Source organism: Empidonax traillii, unplaced genomic scaffold (assembly GCF_003031625.1).
Source record: "Empidonax traillii isolate 1590-97213 ecotype Southwest subspecies unplaced genomic scaffold, ASM303162v1 scaffold1246:size530596, whole genome shotgun sequence".
Lineage (NCBI taxonomy): Eukaryota > Metazoa > Chordata > Aves > Passeriformes > Tyrannidae > Empidonax > Empidonax traillii.
This window is the reverse complement of record NW_020956439.1, coordinates 294,249-311,621: the sequence shown is the minus strand read 5'-3', so window position 1 is coordinate 311,621 and position 17,373 is coordinate 294,249. Positions and strand designations below refer to the sequence as shown.

General features: G+C 40.1%; 1 protein-coding gene across 8 annotated transcripts in view; it reads right to left on the bottom strand.

Annotated features, from left to right (window-relative positions):
• Nucleotides 1-454: 454 nt before the first annotated feature.
• The window catches only part of RIMKLB (ribosomal modification protein rimK like family member B), a 39,690-nt gene continuing 22,771 nt past the window's right edge, over nt 455-17,373 (bottom strand). For 7 of the 8 annotated variants that reach the window (XM_027906062.1, XM_027906067.1, XM_027906061.1 and 4 more), the window contains 4 exons: nt 8,131-8,361; nt 6,151-6,237; nt 3,042-3,245; nt 455-1,641 (listed from right to left, as the gene is read on the bottom strand). In XM_027906062.1, coding sequence (XP_027761863.1) covers nt 1,178-1,641; nt 3,042-3,245; nt 6,151-6,237; nt 8,131-8,361 — 986 coding nt within the window. In that variant the 3' untranslated portion in view covers nt 455-1,177. The remainder of the gene's footprint in view (nt 1,642-3,041; nt 3,246-6,150; nt 6,238-8,130; nt 8,362-17,373) is intronic. The other variant, XM_027906068.1, reaches the window with a different exon arrangement.

Here is a 17,373-nt window from a genome sequence, read left to right as displayed (position 1 = left end):
CCTTAACACATTCCTCCCTCCGAAAAAAAGTGAAAAATAAAAACAAACGAACAAACCCCCCAACAATGTACAGGCTATATCTCAGTGTTTTCTTAACAAACAGTCTGCGGTGTTTTCACTTTGGCCACTGTTAAAGATGCAGGCATAGAGAAGGGAGTGTTGGACTAGCATGTATTAAAGAAAAAGGAACACTAACATTGCAGATCTCTCTCAGAAAGACTAAAACACTAACAAATACAAGTCGATGCACGTTTGCTTTAAACTAGTGTAATTCATTTTCACATTGGGTTAAACATCATTTTGTATACCAAACATTACAGTGCTGTTTATCTCCTCCAACCATGCAAAAAATAGTTAAAACGTGCCATTTCTGCCCACAAATAGAATATGACTAACTCTCCTAGATACCTTCCAAAATCAGGATTTGAAATGAGAAAAACAAAGTACTAATATCCTCCTTCAAAAGCTTTATAAAGAAATTTAGACACAAAGCTGCCACTTAATACCAAGATGGTACAAGTTACAGATTTTTACAGGAAGTTCTTGTTAAGTCAACTGACACTTCTCTCAGCCTCACCATTTGAAAGGCCGTATCCTGCAAGGCCAGAAAGTGATGACTTTAAAAGGATCCTGAACTTACAGCTCCCACCTAAAAGAGTAGGAACAGTAAGTGTCCAGGAATTTTGAAATACTTGGTATTTAACACCTTCAACTCACATAAAGAATTTGAGGCACTCAGCAATTTACAGGATCAAGCCTTACAGAGGTAGAAGAGACTTAACTGGTGCAGTAATTCACAGAAGTTTTCTAGAGAGCTGCCAGACAACTTTCTGAAATCTTGAAGTGTGAATCATGCTTCAATGCCTGCCTGTGAAGACACATGAACTGTAATATATCTGGGGACCAAAGCAGCATCCAAATAAAACTGCCGCCTGGTTATGAACTGAACATCTTTATTGTAAAGCTGATGCTGAAGAATGAAGACAATTTAATGTTCTGCAAAAAAGCAGGGACAGCAATCACAGGACGTGTGGCTTTTACTCTTGCTCTCTTGACTGACACACCCACCCCCTTTCCTCATTTCCTCTGAGCGTCTCGGATAAACAGCATTGCAAGTTGGCTTAAAAAAAAAAATTTACAAGAGAGAGTTCTGTTGGTCATCTATTTACACGTGGCATCACTCCACCAGGAGTTTAATCTCATTGGCTAATAGCTGGTTCATGTTGAAAAGAGCCCCCGGGAGCTTGGTGAGCAACTCTCTCTCCGTGGTCTCAGGGTCGCTGTCGACAGAGCTGGAGCTAGCACTCATATTGTCGACAGCGGCACTAGCTGGAGGGCCCAGCTCTGGCTCGCTAGTCTCGCTTGCCGTGGACACCACGGAGAGCAAGGACATGCGCCGCGTCAAGCGGCCGGGGGTGAGCAGAGAAGCGGCATAGTCTGCTATGATACCAGCTACATCTAAATTACAAGCCTTGTCAAAGGCAATGAAACCTACATTTGCATTGGCCTCGCAGACGTAGAATGAACCGTCGTCCTTCATCAGCAGGTCAATGCCGCACACGTCCATCCCCAGGATGTTTGACACTTGGACTGCCAACTGCTTGCCTTGTTCACTCAGTGAGCACATCATTCCTACACCACCTGGAAAAAGCAAAAAAACTTGCTGTCTGTACTCTGGTCATGGGTGACTGACATCCTTCTCAACTGGTCAGCATTTTTCTGTTGGGAAGCACTAAAGTGAGCCTGCAAGCAGACTGCCGATGACTCAGAAATCAACCTCCTTTTCCACAGTGACTACTAATGAACTTGAAGTCACAGGAGGATTTCAAAATATTCTGACCTGCCTTTGGCAGGTCAAGATTATGACTTGTTTAAAAGGCAGTTAAGTGATGACTTTTCAGTCCAGAAAAAGTATCACACATTTTTATGATCCTAGGATATTAAAAAAATGAACTAATAAACCGCCCTTGTTCTTTCTAAGGTAGAAGCTCTCCCTGCACATTTGTAAGTTGACACGAGCTCTTAATAGGACTACACCTCTAACAAATATAATTGGGGAGTGGGGGTTAAGATATCACCTGTTCATGGTGTCCCCTCTCAACTTCTTATCACAGGTTACTGCCTTTAAAGCAATAATTAGGGATCATTTGTGTCTGAACCTCACCTGGTCCAGTTAACAGTCCATCATCTAAGTATTAACCGACTCAGACCTCATCTATCACAATATTTAAGTTTAAAAAATACCCAAACAATAAGAAACAGAAAAAATATTTAGCAGAAAAATCTTTCAGGCTACATTTCCTCAGCATCAAGTAGTAACTAAACCCTCTCAGGCATTTTGACTGACCAAAAGTGTACTACACATGAACATACTTTATCCCATCCCTGCTCAGGTTCAGTACAGTTCAAGTCAGGTAACTTCAACCCTCCTTCCTGCTTTTACCCTCAAAAACCCTGTGTCCAACATCCAAAGCTACACAGTCTCAGTTCTGAGTATGCTACAATCAATGCAGCAACCTCCTCTTCCTTCCACATACGGTCTTTGAGGGAAGAGGTTGCAAGGGGAAGACTTTAGGTAGCACAGAAGATGCACAATGCAATACAACTGTTTATTGCCTTCAACAGTTTGCTCTCTTAACATTCTGTTCTACCCTCTTGCCAACTGTCTCCTCCACTTTCCTTAAGTGTCCCTTTCTTTCTTCCTTCTTTTTTCTGTTCCTCTCAACAGGATGGAAGAAATGATAACATGGCATTAGCATGAAACTGCCACTACCACATCAGTTGCTCCATTTGTGCTCTAGAACTTTCCCCTGCTTTTCATCCATCCTGTCCATCTAATACTGTGGGCAGAGAATGTCTCTCCTTCTGTGTCTGCTCAACATGCACCTTACTTAATCCCTACTCTTGTGTTCCCTCTGTAAGCCCCTGGCAGTAAACACAATTAATAGAAAATAAAACCTGCAGCTTATTTCAGTTGGCTTTGTGATTTTTCAGCTGGATTGAAAAATTCTGACCAAAACCATGAGCAATGTTTTTCCTACCAAGTGAGCAGTTACTCTGCATCCTCCCATCTGTTGAGCAGCGGAGCATGGTGCCCACCACACGGCCTCCTACTACGATGACACGTACGTCCTTGCCGTGGGACTCTTTAACATATTTTTGAAATAAGTAAGGGGCATCGTGACGGATCAAATGGCTTAGGTCTGCCAAATGGTGCTTGTCTCGTGCCAGGAACACAGCTTTACCTGTACGGAGAGAAAGAACATCGAAAGACTGAAAACAGCTACCCATTTGAGCTGTACCAATGATTCAGCGCATGAAAGTAAAACCTCTGACCAGCACGTTGCCTGTTCTCACAGGCACCATCCATATACCCATATTCCCATTTACAAATTCCACCTTGGACAACTGTGTTCCACTGATGCAGTGCTTTTAAGTGTTCAAGTGCTGCTAAAAGAGCTGAGGAGATATATGAGGAGTTAAAAAAAAAAAAAAAGAAAAGAAAAAAAATTTAGATAAAGGAGGTGGTCTTGCAATTTCAACTCCTTTTGGTGCAAGTCCTTAAGGAGAGGAAAAAAGGGAAGAAACACTAAAAGAACAGCAGACATTTAATTAATAACAATGTTATTCACCCAAGAGGACTGGACCCACAACGTACAGCTTTGACACACAGGAACCAATGACATGAAACTGTTAAACACTGGGCAACTAAAAACTCTGAAGTCACAAGGATGCCACTGCAGAACCAACCACTTCCCTGCTGAATGCTGCTCTTCCCATTACCTGCAAGGGCTCACAGCTCCAGAATGAGGTTTTGCAGTGGAACAACTACATTCAGAGGAAAATACTAGACTCTACAGTATCCAAGATAATTCAGCAGATTCTACAAGACATGAAATGAATGGAATACACTACAGTTAAAAGAAAAAACCAAAACTCTTTAGAAATCATTAGCTTTTCTGCAAGCAACACCTCTAGGACTTGGATTTTTTCACCTAAAATATGCCATTTCATTCCCCTTCACTTCTAGAGCACACCAAAGACTTCTTCTTTCCCAATTTTACCAAGTCACTCCTGAAACAGATTCGACCACTTTCCATCTCATTTCTAGTCTTAAAAGACTGCATTCCTTTCCAACTTTAGCTACATTTCCCAACTCCTTTTACCCTCCTAAGGCCTCTTTCTATGTCATATTAGACTGATGTTTTGCAGTAGGGCTGCACATTTTTTCTTGTTACAGAACTGCCATTCAAATTATGCTACAATGTTAATAGAGCACAAAAATAAACTGTCTATCTTAAATAAAGAGACAGAATGCAGTGGTAGCCCAAGTAGGAGAAATAACATGTAAAGAATTCCATCAAGTGCTCCAAAGCCCAACTGGGGCAGCCTCTTTAGTCAGGATTTAAGGTCTCTGTAACACAGAACACTGCTTGAGGAACACAGAATTTCTCATTACAAAAAAATGAGAATGTAAGCTTAAAAATCATGACAAGACAGCAAAAACCTCCATATGCTTTCTCTTCCTCCTATTCCAGACTTTACCTCTCCTACGGACACTTAATAATCCTACTGCATTCTTGAAATTGAATAGTAAGAATGATGTCACGGAGGGAAACTATGTAGTTCTTGGGAATTACGCAGCATCACAATATCTTGGCAAAAATAAGATTGGCACATTTGCTGCAGCAACAAATTACACAAATAACATGCCTAAAATGACTTTTATTCCTCTGCCAGTACCCATGACCATGTTTGGCTGTTTATTTTAAATGCCATTTTTAAATGGCCGTTCTTCAATTAATTTGAAAAAGTTTCCCCAACCCTCTTAATGCAAAAGGATATGTACTGTGCATAAATTTGCATTAGAATGCCTGGAATTTAAAGTGCTCTAAAAGCTAACCTTGTAAACAGATTTACATGTATCCTGGTGAGAAAAGGGAGAAGGAGGTCAATAGCTGTAATTACAATTATTTAACAGATCTTAACTAGAGGCAATGTCAAGTCAAATGCACTGTCTCAGATATTCCACAGTTGTCAAATTCAGCTTGCTGTAAAATCAAACTCCAACTTGGCTTTATAGCTCCACATGCACTTTAAAACCACAAAATGTGGTGTTACTGCCAACAGAAGCAGATCGGATCTTCCTCAGCCCCAGCTTTTTGCTCTCACTCTTCCATTACATCAAGACAAGCATTTGTGCAAGTATGTGCTAAGTCATGTAAGGAATTAATCTAAGTAATAATAACCCATCTAGATTCATCCAGCATCAGTTCCTGAATCCATTTACTACATGGCTACAGAAGTACTCAAGCCAGTAGGAGGTGCACCGGAGCAGCGTAGAGTAGCAGCAAACTGACAGATATAAGAAAAGAAGAAGTGGTGTCTTTTATTTATGATTTTGCTTAAAGCAATTGCTGGTTTATGTGCTTAAACTTCGTTTTTAGTCTCTCTATACTTCTAGTATTTTTAAAACTGGTTTTAAAGTATATTAAGAACTGAGCAACCTCCTGTGCAAAAAACCTCTGAAATTGATTTATACCTGGTTTCCTCTAGCAGATCGCTATCTAACACTAAATTAAGTTGATGTGTTGTTTCCTATTCAACACTTAAACCAAAAGACTAATAACAGAAAAAATTTAATCTGAACCTGCTGTAATACCACTGGCACTGTCAGAGGTATTTTTCTGAAAAACAGAGATCCAGTTTGACGAACAATATGTAAGATTTTATTTATATCGGAATCCTAATTATAGACAAAGTCAAGTAGAAAAAGTCACTGAGTGAACTGAGATTTCATTTCTTATCCCTATCTAAAAGCATCCCTAAAATCCATGTGGACTTCTCTTTATTTCCCTAAGGCCCAACCTTCCATTATTCCAGTTCAAAGCTTTCCTCACAGAAGTCACCAATGCACCATAATTTTGAACCCCTTTCCCCCCACACTACTGCAAGACTAGGCTCTACTAAAACTGTTTCCCAGTGTTGCAGTCTATTCAACATTCAGAAGTCGAACCAGGATAGAATTTAGATGTACTGGAAAGAAGTCCAGCACCTAACAGATCTTCTTAACTACCATTCCTTGATGAGACCAAATCTTAGAGTGCTGCTCAGAATATTCCTTGGCCTCACCCCTGACCTCACACCCACCTCGATGACCCCGCGTGTTCTTCACCACCATAGGGAACTCCAGCACTTCCGCCTCATCAATCATTTTGGAAAAATTCTCATGACCACCTGGCAAAAAGAAAACCAACAACATTATGTGCCACCAGTCTGGTGTGGCCTAATTGGGGATGTAATTGGCATATCTTTCTCCCACCCTTACAGCTTGGATAATGCATTAAAAACTATCAGTTAAGAGAAACCTGGTCATAGAGCATGGTCAGACTTTGAAGGTATTTGTGATCTGTGGGATATTAACTCCTGCTTCCTTTGAAATTGAAGATACAAGTTGGCAAAGGCCTCTTGATCACAATTCCAAAAGGCTCAATCTAATTTTCCAAATCTGAATGCCCCAACTCTATTACCTTGTTCAAGTTTCCCCCTTTAACTCTAACTCCCACCTTTTCAAGTGTCTAAAAGGAAAATAGCAGAGACATAACACTCACTAGTAACAGTTCCATCCAAACTACTAACCAGGAAAGCAACACGGAATACAATGACAAGACATAATCCAGAGAGCAGCAACAACCAATACTTTGTCACTCCACCTCCCCCTTTTCCAAGGCTCCTGTATCTCATTCTCCTTATATCCTAATGTAGTACTTAAACCTTTTAATCTCACTGCATCTGTAAGGACCTTAGAGAGTAGCTTTTAATGGCCATTCACACCATTATGGCTGATACATCAAGGTTCTTTGAGTTCAATTCACAGAAGGCTGACCAAGTACAAGAAATACAGAAGACAAAGTCAGTAGACAAAGGGATGAGCCCCCTCTAACAGCATGTGCAGTAAAGCGCAGAAGTCAAGCCAAGACACTGGTCACAAAGCCAGCAGCAGCCATCACTACCCTGCCATGGATTTGAATGCATGCCATGGAATAACATGTCATTCAGCACATCCTGCTTTACTTGGCAAAGCCAGTTCTCACTGATAACTTGATACTTGCAGTTTAAAAAAAAATAGAAAAAAAGAAAAAAAAGTCATGCTTCTGTCAAATTCCAAAGGCAGGCATTAAAAGTAGTGGCAGAGAGTTATGAACAAATAGATATGTTCTGCAATTATCTCATCATTCATGGTCTTCCTTTCCCCCCAAAAATTAAAAACTCATTCCTTTCTCAATGAGTTAGAGCAACAGCAAGCATAAAGAAAGGGTGTGTTTCTTCTCTGATGTGCTTTCACAGTAAGTGATGGAAATAGTAATTCATACTAATCAATAGAAAGCCAAGGGTTTTGTTTGTCAAGTTTGTTTCTGTTTTTGCCAAGTTCCCATTACAAAAGCCTATTGGTGCAACAACACAAAGGGGAGGAAAGCACTGGCATTTCTTAAAAAGGCAAGGAAGGTTGAGAGGTATCTTCAGCTCTTTAATAGATTGTAATTAAGAGCTTCAGGGTAGCTCAGGCAAACGGTTCCTCTAATCTAGCACTGTCAGGAACCACAGACTCCAGAGGCAGGCACAGGAAAAAATAATTAGCTGTTATGATGGGAAACAAACCCCAAACAACTGTACTTGTACAAGGGCTTGTACTTTCTTTGCCCTTAGACAAAAACTAATATATTTGCAGATACTTTTATTCATACAGAAGTTTAATCTAATCTACTTTCAGGTTTTAACAAAGGCTAGATCTTTGTAGAATCTTAGGACAAGTTCTTGTCTGTTGTTTCTGGCAATTGGAGAAGAGTTAAAAATGTTTTAGCAGTAACAGCCAAAGTTAGTTGCTTGGAAAGTTGAGGTAGAGTTAAAGTACTCTTCTCAAAGCATTACCAGCTAATAGACAAAGCCAAGACCAGAACCTGAGTGCTGCAACTCTAATTTCCTCTCCCGGTTACTGAGCACTTAGCTGTGGAACTAGCCTCATGCTACCTAATTTCTATGGATTTCCAAAACTTGACTCACATCCCTAGCACTGCAAAAACGTAAACAGTGGTAGACAACTATGCTACCCTTTTGATCCAAAAGTCTTACCATATGAAAAAGTGTCTGGAAGAGGCACACCATGACCAGCAAGTTCTTGAAATGTCCAGAACTTGTTGACACAGTTGAGGATGGCTTGGGGACGATTCATCAATCGACAGCCCATCTTCTCTAGGTGGCGAAGGACTGTGATATCACTGTCACTCTGGACCCAAGGTGTTGGCACACGCACGACCACCACTTGTGGGTAAGCAGTAATGAGCTCCCCTTTCACCCGGAGACCTAAAGATGGAAGAGTAAAACATCCCAGTTTTTTACCATCCCATCAGCAAAAGGTAAACAGGCAAAGAAATACTGTACTATCTGTGATCACAACTGATACTAGACTTCAACAGTGAGTGTCGAAACAGCACAACTCTCCCTACCATGCATCTTGTCAGTTGTGCTGTTTCATACATGTCACTCTTAACCCACTTAAAGGTCAGACTAAGCAAAACCAAGACTTTATTTAGGGCACACAATCTTGGGCTTCTTTCCAGGGTGAAGCACATTTTATCTAGGTTGATACACCATCCTTTCTCTGGGTGTTAGCTGCACATTACATTCACGTCAGCTGTATCAACAGCTCAGGAGGTTCCTGCCTCCCACCGCTGCTTCTTGCCTACATGATGCAGTTCATACCTTTCCCAGTCCCAGCTGTATTGATCCCTCTGTTTGTGGTATCACGTTACACAACATACTGCCAAAGTAACAGAGATTAGATACGACCCTTAAAAAAACACAAAAAACCAGCAGTATTTTTAACACAGGTAATTTCAACAATGTGTTTTATAAGTATTGAAAATAACTTTATCAGCTAACAGGGAACCACCCTGTGACATAAAGGCAGGAACTAGAATGAAAGCCAGCTTTGCCACCAAGACCAGTGTATTACTTAATCACGACCTATAGTTTTATAGACTAATTCTCTGAAAAAGAAACACTGAAAGACAGGCTGCAGGAATAGGAATATGACAGGATTGGACGGGAGGTATCAAGCTCAATGAAGATAGTCTGGCATCTGAGGATGGGAAAAGACAAATGGGATTTGATATTCACATTACTTGCTTTATGTTCAAAGTAAAACTTCATGACTTCAGCATCAAATACAAAGCTCACACTGTAGTCAGCACTTTAAGGGTTAAAAAAGAGAAAGAAGGTGGGCTGAGAAATCACAGTGCATCTGCATTTCTGTGCCTACCAAAGGCCAGCTGTAACTACTGAGATCTAGCCAAAATTAATTTATTAACCTGATTACTCTATTCCAGAGATGTTACTTTACAAATACAGACTTGTATGTATTCAACCTGAAGACACAGATTGCCAAGGAACGTATTTCATTCGAAGGTGCATTTGAATCGTGAGAGATGGCAGGGGGAAAGAAGGGAGGGTGTCCCCCTCTCTCTACTTCCCCTTTTTCTTTTCTTCTCCCAGCCAGGATGTATTTAGAGCTTGCCTTAAATACAATGAAGCAACCACCTTACTCCCAAAAAGGAAGTAGATATATGCTGCCCAGTCCTCGGGAGGACACAGAACCACACTCTGGAAAGGCCAAAACAGAGCCACATCCAATTCAAATCTCTTTTTCCAATCCCCACAGCCATAATTGCACAGAGATGAGCAAACATAAGCAGACGGTGCTCTGGCTGCTCACCTCATTAGCACCAAGCACTGCCGCATTGCAGCTGACATGACTCGCGTGTTTAAGCAAGCAGGCTTCAGACACACACCCCTCCCATTTCATAGAGACATCTCAAGCAAGAGTAAAAACAAGACACTGCTACAAACCTAAGCAGACTGTGAATATCATAAAATGGACTACCATCTCTTTTAGCCAGAAAAGGAGTACAGATTCAGCAAGCAAAAGATTTTTTACTTATTAGTCAGATTCCACCTTACACATGTATTTTCCTGTTTAGGTGCATGCCCAATTACACCCACTTTTTGCCCATGTAATCGCATGCATGTCCTGATCCACGTGCAAGCTGTGCAACAATCATTTCAAAAAGGAGTGCATATTCTACACAGCCCCAAAATTGCCACCGTCTCTGTGTTGTGAACCAAAACGACATAATTTTCCAATTCATAATCTCTCAGTCTATTTTGTTGTTTCGCTTTAAAGTCACGCCACATGCTGAAGTTTTGCACCATGGAGTCTGAAACAGAAAAACAGCAGTTTGAGGAGATGTGTATGCCTCACCTGGAATTCTCCTGAATACCTGTATGAGACTTGACTATCAAACTGGTGTAAATTTAACCAGGCCACCATCCCCCCTAGAGTAACTTTGGAAGTACGACGATATTATCAACAGAACAATCTGAGCTTTTGTTTCAGATTCAGTCATATTCTGTGGTATAGATACTGTTGTATGCAGAACAGCAACAAAAAATTCTCTCCCCTTATACAAGGCAGTTTACAAACAAAAAGAAGAGCTACTCAATGAAATGTATAATTTCAATCAGTACTACTGACATGCGCCATAAAAATTAGCTGCAGTTTCCCAGCAACACAGTGCTGCAAACAGAAGCAGCTTTATTACAGTAAAAAGGAGAGCCAGATTCTGCCATTTTGGAATGAGTATACATTCAGCATTCCACATGAGACCCATCAGTTAACAATCAGGTTAATGGTCATTAATGCCTACTGGGCTGAGAATATAATGTTTGTTCACTATGATGTGCTGGAAACAGTAACACAGATGATATTAATGCATACAGTTAATTCATTTTCCAAAGAAACAATTCATGAATGCAAAGAGAAATAAAGGAAAAAAAAGACATGTTACAGATATGTTACTTAGAAAGTGGTTAAGAAGTAATCAAGGTTTTTTTGAAAATCACAGTGCCCTTAGTCGAAAGGGACCCCCAAGGATCGATATGTTCAACTCCTAGCGCTGCACTGGCCAGCCCCAAGTATCACACCGTGCCTGAGAGTGTTGTCCAAATGCTTCTTGAACTCTGGCAGGCTTGGTGCTCTGACCACCTTCCCTGGGGAGTCTGTTCCAGTGCCCAACCACCCTCTGGGTGAAGAACCTTTTCTAATATCCAACCTAAACCTCCCCTGACACAGCTTCATTCCCTTGGGTCCTGTCACTGGTCAACAGAGAGAAGAGGTTGGTGTCTGCCCCTCCACTTCCTCTCATGAGGAAGTTGCAACTGCAATGACCTCTCAGTCTCCTCTTCTCCAGGCTGAACAGACCAAGTGATGCCCAAATCTGCACACAGTTGAGATGAACTATCTTTTCTCTCCAGTACTAGTACCATCCTGGGAGCCCCTGGTGGTCTAGTGGTTAAGGGCGCGGTGCTGTCACCGCCGAGGCCCGGGTTCGATTCCCGGTCGGGGCCCCTCCCCGGGCAGATGGAGCTTGTTAGCCCTGTAAGGCAATCCATCTACGTCCTGAGGACCTCGCTGCCACCGTCCAAGCTCGCTTGGCCCCGGCAGATGAACCTCAGGATTAAAGGGTGGGCTCAGTTCCGCGCACACTGTGTCTCACCTAAAAAATCCAATGCGCAGGCTGGAAGGTGTAAAGACCTTCCCCGGTTCTTCATTCGCAAAGACTGGCCATTATTATAGTACCATCCTGGTTCCAAAATAGTATTAGCAGGTTACACTCATGGTTGCCTGTGGACAATGAACCAACCTCACAAACACACAGAAGGCAGATGCTCAGATCATACAGAAATACCTTAACAAATAACAAATTAGTCCATTTGCTGGCTTCCTCAGTGGATGCCCATGACAGTGCAGGCATGGCAGATAGTTATACAGTCCTTTGAAGTACCAATACTAAAATCCAGGAAAGGGAGATTTCACGCTTATCCAATACTATGAACTCTCTAATCATAAAACAACCATTTTATCAGTGCCCGGGGAACAATTTTTTAGGTTATCATATAACATTAGGGTATTCTTTGGTCCTATGACATAAAGACTCCTGAGCTGGCATATCACACAACAGAAACAGATGTAACTTGAAGAAAACCTGTTCTTTCAGTTCCAGCTTCCTTTGTTTTTCCTCTGCAAAACAAAACTCTCCAAAATGGAACATGGTACACCTATAACATTATACATCAATCATCACAGCATTCAGATAAAACATAAAAGGAATTTTCGCAATGTGAATTCTAATCACCTGGGAATGAACTCGACCACTTACACCACATTCCTGAAACTTGAAAAACCTCAAGTTTCTCTCAAAAACAGCTCAAAGAAGCACATGATAGAACTGAGTGGGTAAATGCATGATTATTCATCATTTGCCCCAACCAGTCATCCTGCTTTTCACTCGCAAAGAATGGCAGGTGAGCTGAAAATGCAAAGTTGCTGGTCTCTGCTAAAAAGGCCTATTTTGACCCAAATAGATAGAAGCCATCACATGAACCTGTGAAGACCACAGAAAATGGATAGACTGTTAAATTGAAGAAAGAGGCAGAAACTGCTACTTCTGTTACCAGTGAGATAAGAAGACATGTATCTATACCCTAATAAAAGTTCTTGAGACACTAACATCCAACATGGTAGAGCCTATTTGTATAGCAAGATACGGCAGATGACATCTACTGATTTAGTTCAATTTTAGGGTGGATGAACTCACTTTGGAAAAAAACTCACAAAATTCTGGGACTTGCCAACCCTCATTAACATATGTAGGGCTTTTTCAGTACCTTCTGACTTCTTTCCTAAGACAAGTTTATCTCACAATCACAATTACTCAATTGAAAAGTCTAACTTTTTAGAACGATCATTTAGGTGGCACACATTCCCAATGAAATGCCTCAAAATACAGACATACAAACAAAACTTGACCTAACAAGTTGATGCCCATCAGCTAAGGCTCCTAAGCAATGTGCTTGTTCCCATCCTACAGTGAAACACAACACAAAATGCATGACTTTAAGTCTCGGTGAAGGTATTCTACACTATTCATGAATCTCACAACACAGCTGGGACAAACTTGCTGCTCAAATACAGGCATTGCAGAGCCTGCAAACCAAACATGCCTCTGCAAGCCAATCAAAACCACAGCCAGAGTACACCTTTTGCAATTTATAAGCACTGGTGTTTCATCTACACAGTTATCCTAGTTCTTTGCACTCCAGAAATTCTAGAAAACACTTCTGTGTGATGGCTTTAGGGATGGCTAAAAAGGATCAAGATCAAGAAACTGTGTGGCTTCTGAACATTTTAATTCACATCCAAGCAGTATTTTAAATTGCTTACATTTTTGAAACCCATTATATTCAGTTTGCAGCCTACACAAATCCCTTTCAATCTCCAGAAGAATCATTCATCAGCAGATTAGTAACTACTGCAAAGCAGAATCTCATGTGCAGTTTGCATGTTACAAAGAACTGTACTTTATCTGAAACAATGCAAATATTTTCACAGAAGGAACATAGTTTCAGGAGACAGGTCTAAAATCTCAAAGATTTGCAAGGACATCAAAAATAATTTCAGATTTTTTATAGCTCTCAATAGAGTAAACATCAGGCATTTTTTACAATAAAAAAACTTGGTAATGTTAAATAAATTTATAAAAGTATTTTCAGTCCAAATTATAATTTTGGAAAACAGTCAAAATAAGCAAACTGAGTCACCAAGGCCACGAAATACTTCAGACTTCAAATCAGATCTACAAGTACAGTATGTGACCATAAGAATCATAGTCAACAGTATCAGTAATTTTATTTACATGTAAGCCCACCCAGAGTCTCCTTCAGCTTGTGTATTAAATACTTTAGGCATTTAGCTTTGTATCTTATTTTATTGACTTTTTTAACTTCAGTAACTACCTCTGTCTTTAGCAAAACTAATAAATACCAACTCTCTGAAATATATAAGTAAAAGCGTACAAGTGGAATAATGACTGGTCATTGTGCATGCAGCATTACAAAAAATAAAACCTGAATCAAGTTTCAAAAGCACAAAACATACATCAGCTCCCATCACATTCCCTACAGGAGCTAACAGGGTGTAAGAACTTCCAGAGATATTACCCAGATTTTTCCTCAGAGATCTGTACGCTACCCTGAAAGTCTCCAGCTCTCAGGACTTTGTTATATGAATCTATTCATCCTCCCATCCATGGAGTTGCTAACGTTTCCCAAATGAACAGTCACTCAGCAAGCCGGCTATAATGAAGTCATCTCACTCAGCTGGGAAAATCAGGCAAGCCTTCTATCACACAAACCTTTCCTCATATTTTGAGGATATTACATCCTGCTATTTGCTTTTCCCAATTAATCAGTTGTTCTCACATAAATCACTGAATTTTTCTGAATTTCCTGGACTCACTCCTGGTCTCAAAACAGGGCATCACTATTTCTGGTTCATTTGTCCTCCCAATATCTGTCAGCCACAAGACACTGCATAATATTTGCATTAAATTTCTAAAGTGTTTATTAATTACTTACAGTTTACTTGCAGGGAACTAAATGTGTTTCACCCTAATTGCCACGTAAAAATCAAGCTTCAAGCTCCAAAAGGGAGATATCCCAAACTTTAACAGCACATTACTGCAATAATAAGATATAAATTCCCTCACTAAACTCAAACAAAACTAGATCTCTAAAATTCTTAAAACTCAGCATACTTTAAATATATATTCTACCAAGACTGTGGCAGAATTTAGTAATAACTAACAATAGAGGAATTATCATTACAAAGTACTATTCTATACATCGAGAGGTTGCTGCTATATTAACTTTATGTTTGTATCTTATAAAACAACTCTAAGCAACACAGAACTCCCAGAAATTGGGTGATATACTATTTTTTTCAAATTCATTTGAAAAATATAAGTTCATGGAGATGTGTAAGTATTTCAGAGAAGCTGACATTTCCTGGGGGTTTTGCCAAAGACAGAGGCAGTCACTGAAGTTAAATTCTTCTTCTGAGAAGTGGCTGCCTGTGGCAGCTGTGTGCTAGATAAAGTATCACACTTTAAATGCAATTTTATTTAAACCAGAACTTAACCTTTGAAAAGCAGCTAAGCACTGCAATTTTAGAGAACCACCAATTTATTAACACTAAACTTCCCCTTTGAAGCTGCACAGGAATTTTCTCCATATCACTTACCACCTGACAACCACAGTTTATTAGTCTGAACACTAAATAGTCACAATTTCTCCGAAATTTCACTGCCTTGTAAAAGTCTCTTTGACACCTAGTATTACCAAGCTATTTTTTAGTTTAGTGTCCACAGAAACAGATTTCTAAAATACTTCTGTGATGGGTGTTTTAAGTGCATATTCTCTCCCTTCCTATCCTACTCACTAGTATTTTCAAACCATATTAACAAGTGCTGATATTCAACTCTATGTGTTTAATATGACCTCAATTTCCTTCTCCACAAAAACTTAACCAAAAAGGGTTTCTTGCCAAGATATGCTTCCATAGCTCAGCAGTTCAAATGAAATCACACAGGGCAGAGACAAAACCAATCTCTCTAAAACAGTCCTATGCCATACTATTCTGAAACAGCGAACAGAGAAATTAAGAGGAGCAGATCCAGCTTCAATTCATAAATTCCTAACACAAGCATTGTGAAAACCTCCACAAAAGGCCACTTCTGCAGCTCCAAACAGAGCAAACAGGTACCGGAGTCAAATCACCTGTACTTCACGTCCCTTCCTGGACTCAGTGGACCTCTTCCCTTTCCCAGGAAGAACACAGAAATATTCTTAGAAATGCACAGGCTATTGAAAATGGTGAAAAATTTGCAAAGAATGATGATGCTCAAAGTGATTATGCCCATTCTGGCCCATGGGTTCTTTCTGGGCAAAAGGGGAAAACAGACCAGAGATGTTTACATGCATACCTCACTAATCAACATTAAGCAGACTGATTATGGCTACATTTTGTTTCTGAGCTCTGTTTTTAGTCACCATACATTGCTTGCTTATAGTCCCAAACCATAAGCACTTCTTCAGAGTCATGCATAGCTGTGTAGTGAATGCACCCAAATATAAAGACATAAGTAAAAGGTATATCACAAACACAAATTATTGTTTTTAAATAACTAATCAATTTAGAAAGATATTCAGATGCAATCAATGTCAAATTAGTACAATATCCTAGCAATTGAGCATTGTTTGAACCAAAGTTGTGTTGCTACATCTTTCATGTCTAGTAGTAAAGTAGGAAAAACCCTAAACAAACACTGAAAACTGGACCATTTCAAAATGGTACCAAAACTATTTCAAAGTTAATACTTGTGATAAAAACTTTATACACAACTGCAATGGTCTTGGGAAACTCAATGCTTTCAGGAACATGCTCAGTTACCAAAAAAAAAAAAGATATTCTATACCTATCTCCCTACTGCCTGCACTTCAGAGCCAGCCTTGGTGTTCGCATGTTTGCACCACAGGCCACCTCAACAAATCTGAATGCCAGAAAATCAACAGGTAGAAATAGGTGGGGTTTTTTTAGTGAACTTCATCAGCTTGTGATTAGAACATGAGTCAAAGTGCCTGCACAAGGAAGAAACGATGGCATAACGGGGAACAGGGGTGACAGAGGGAAACAAGGCCTCCCCATTTAGGAGACCAGGAGCTGTATATTTAGCAAGGCCTTATGATGAAACCCGTAGCTCAGCACAGACCACACTTCAAAAGCAGACATCTGTTTATAGCCCAGACATGATCTTCCAGTTTCTCTGTGTCTGTAGAGGAGACCTCTTGCACCTCACTAGGTTTTCTGTACAATGGTTCTCACTAGGAGATCTCAGAACATTCCTGGGTCAAGTAAGTATGCTTTACAGTCTAAAAGCATCTTTAACTGATGGAATACCCACTTGTGCAAAGTGTCTGTCCTGTATTATGTATCCAGAGCCCACAGACAATAAGAGCCTTAAAAATAACAAGTTCTGGAATCCACTCCCCCCTCAAATGCAGAAATCCATAAACACTAAAAATCCCATCCTAAAATGCGTAACTTAATGAACCTCACCTCTCTCTGCTACCAAGCAATACCTTCTTTTATCTCAGTAATCTGCCCTTTTTTTACTTAAGCAAACTCCTGAACAGAGAAACATCCCATGTGAGTTTTCAATTTGTAATGAAGACATATATCCTTCCTATCTGTCTCCCATAACAGAAAACACATCTAGAAGCACTTCTACATTGTCAAAAACTTTTAAGGGATTATATCTAAATCCCTGTCCTTTCCAATTTTTCCTAAATATGTTTAACTGAGCCTGAATTCTGATGAATGGAAAGATCCCCTCAACTTCTTTTTTTCACCTGCCATTG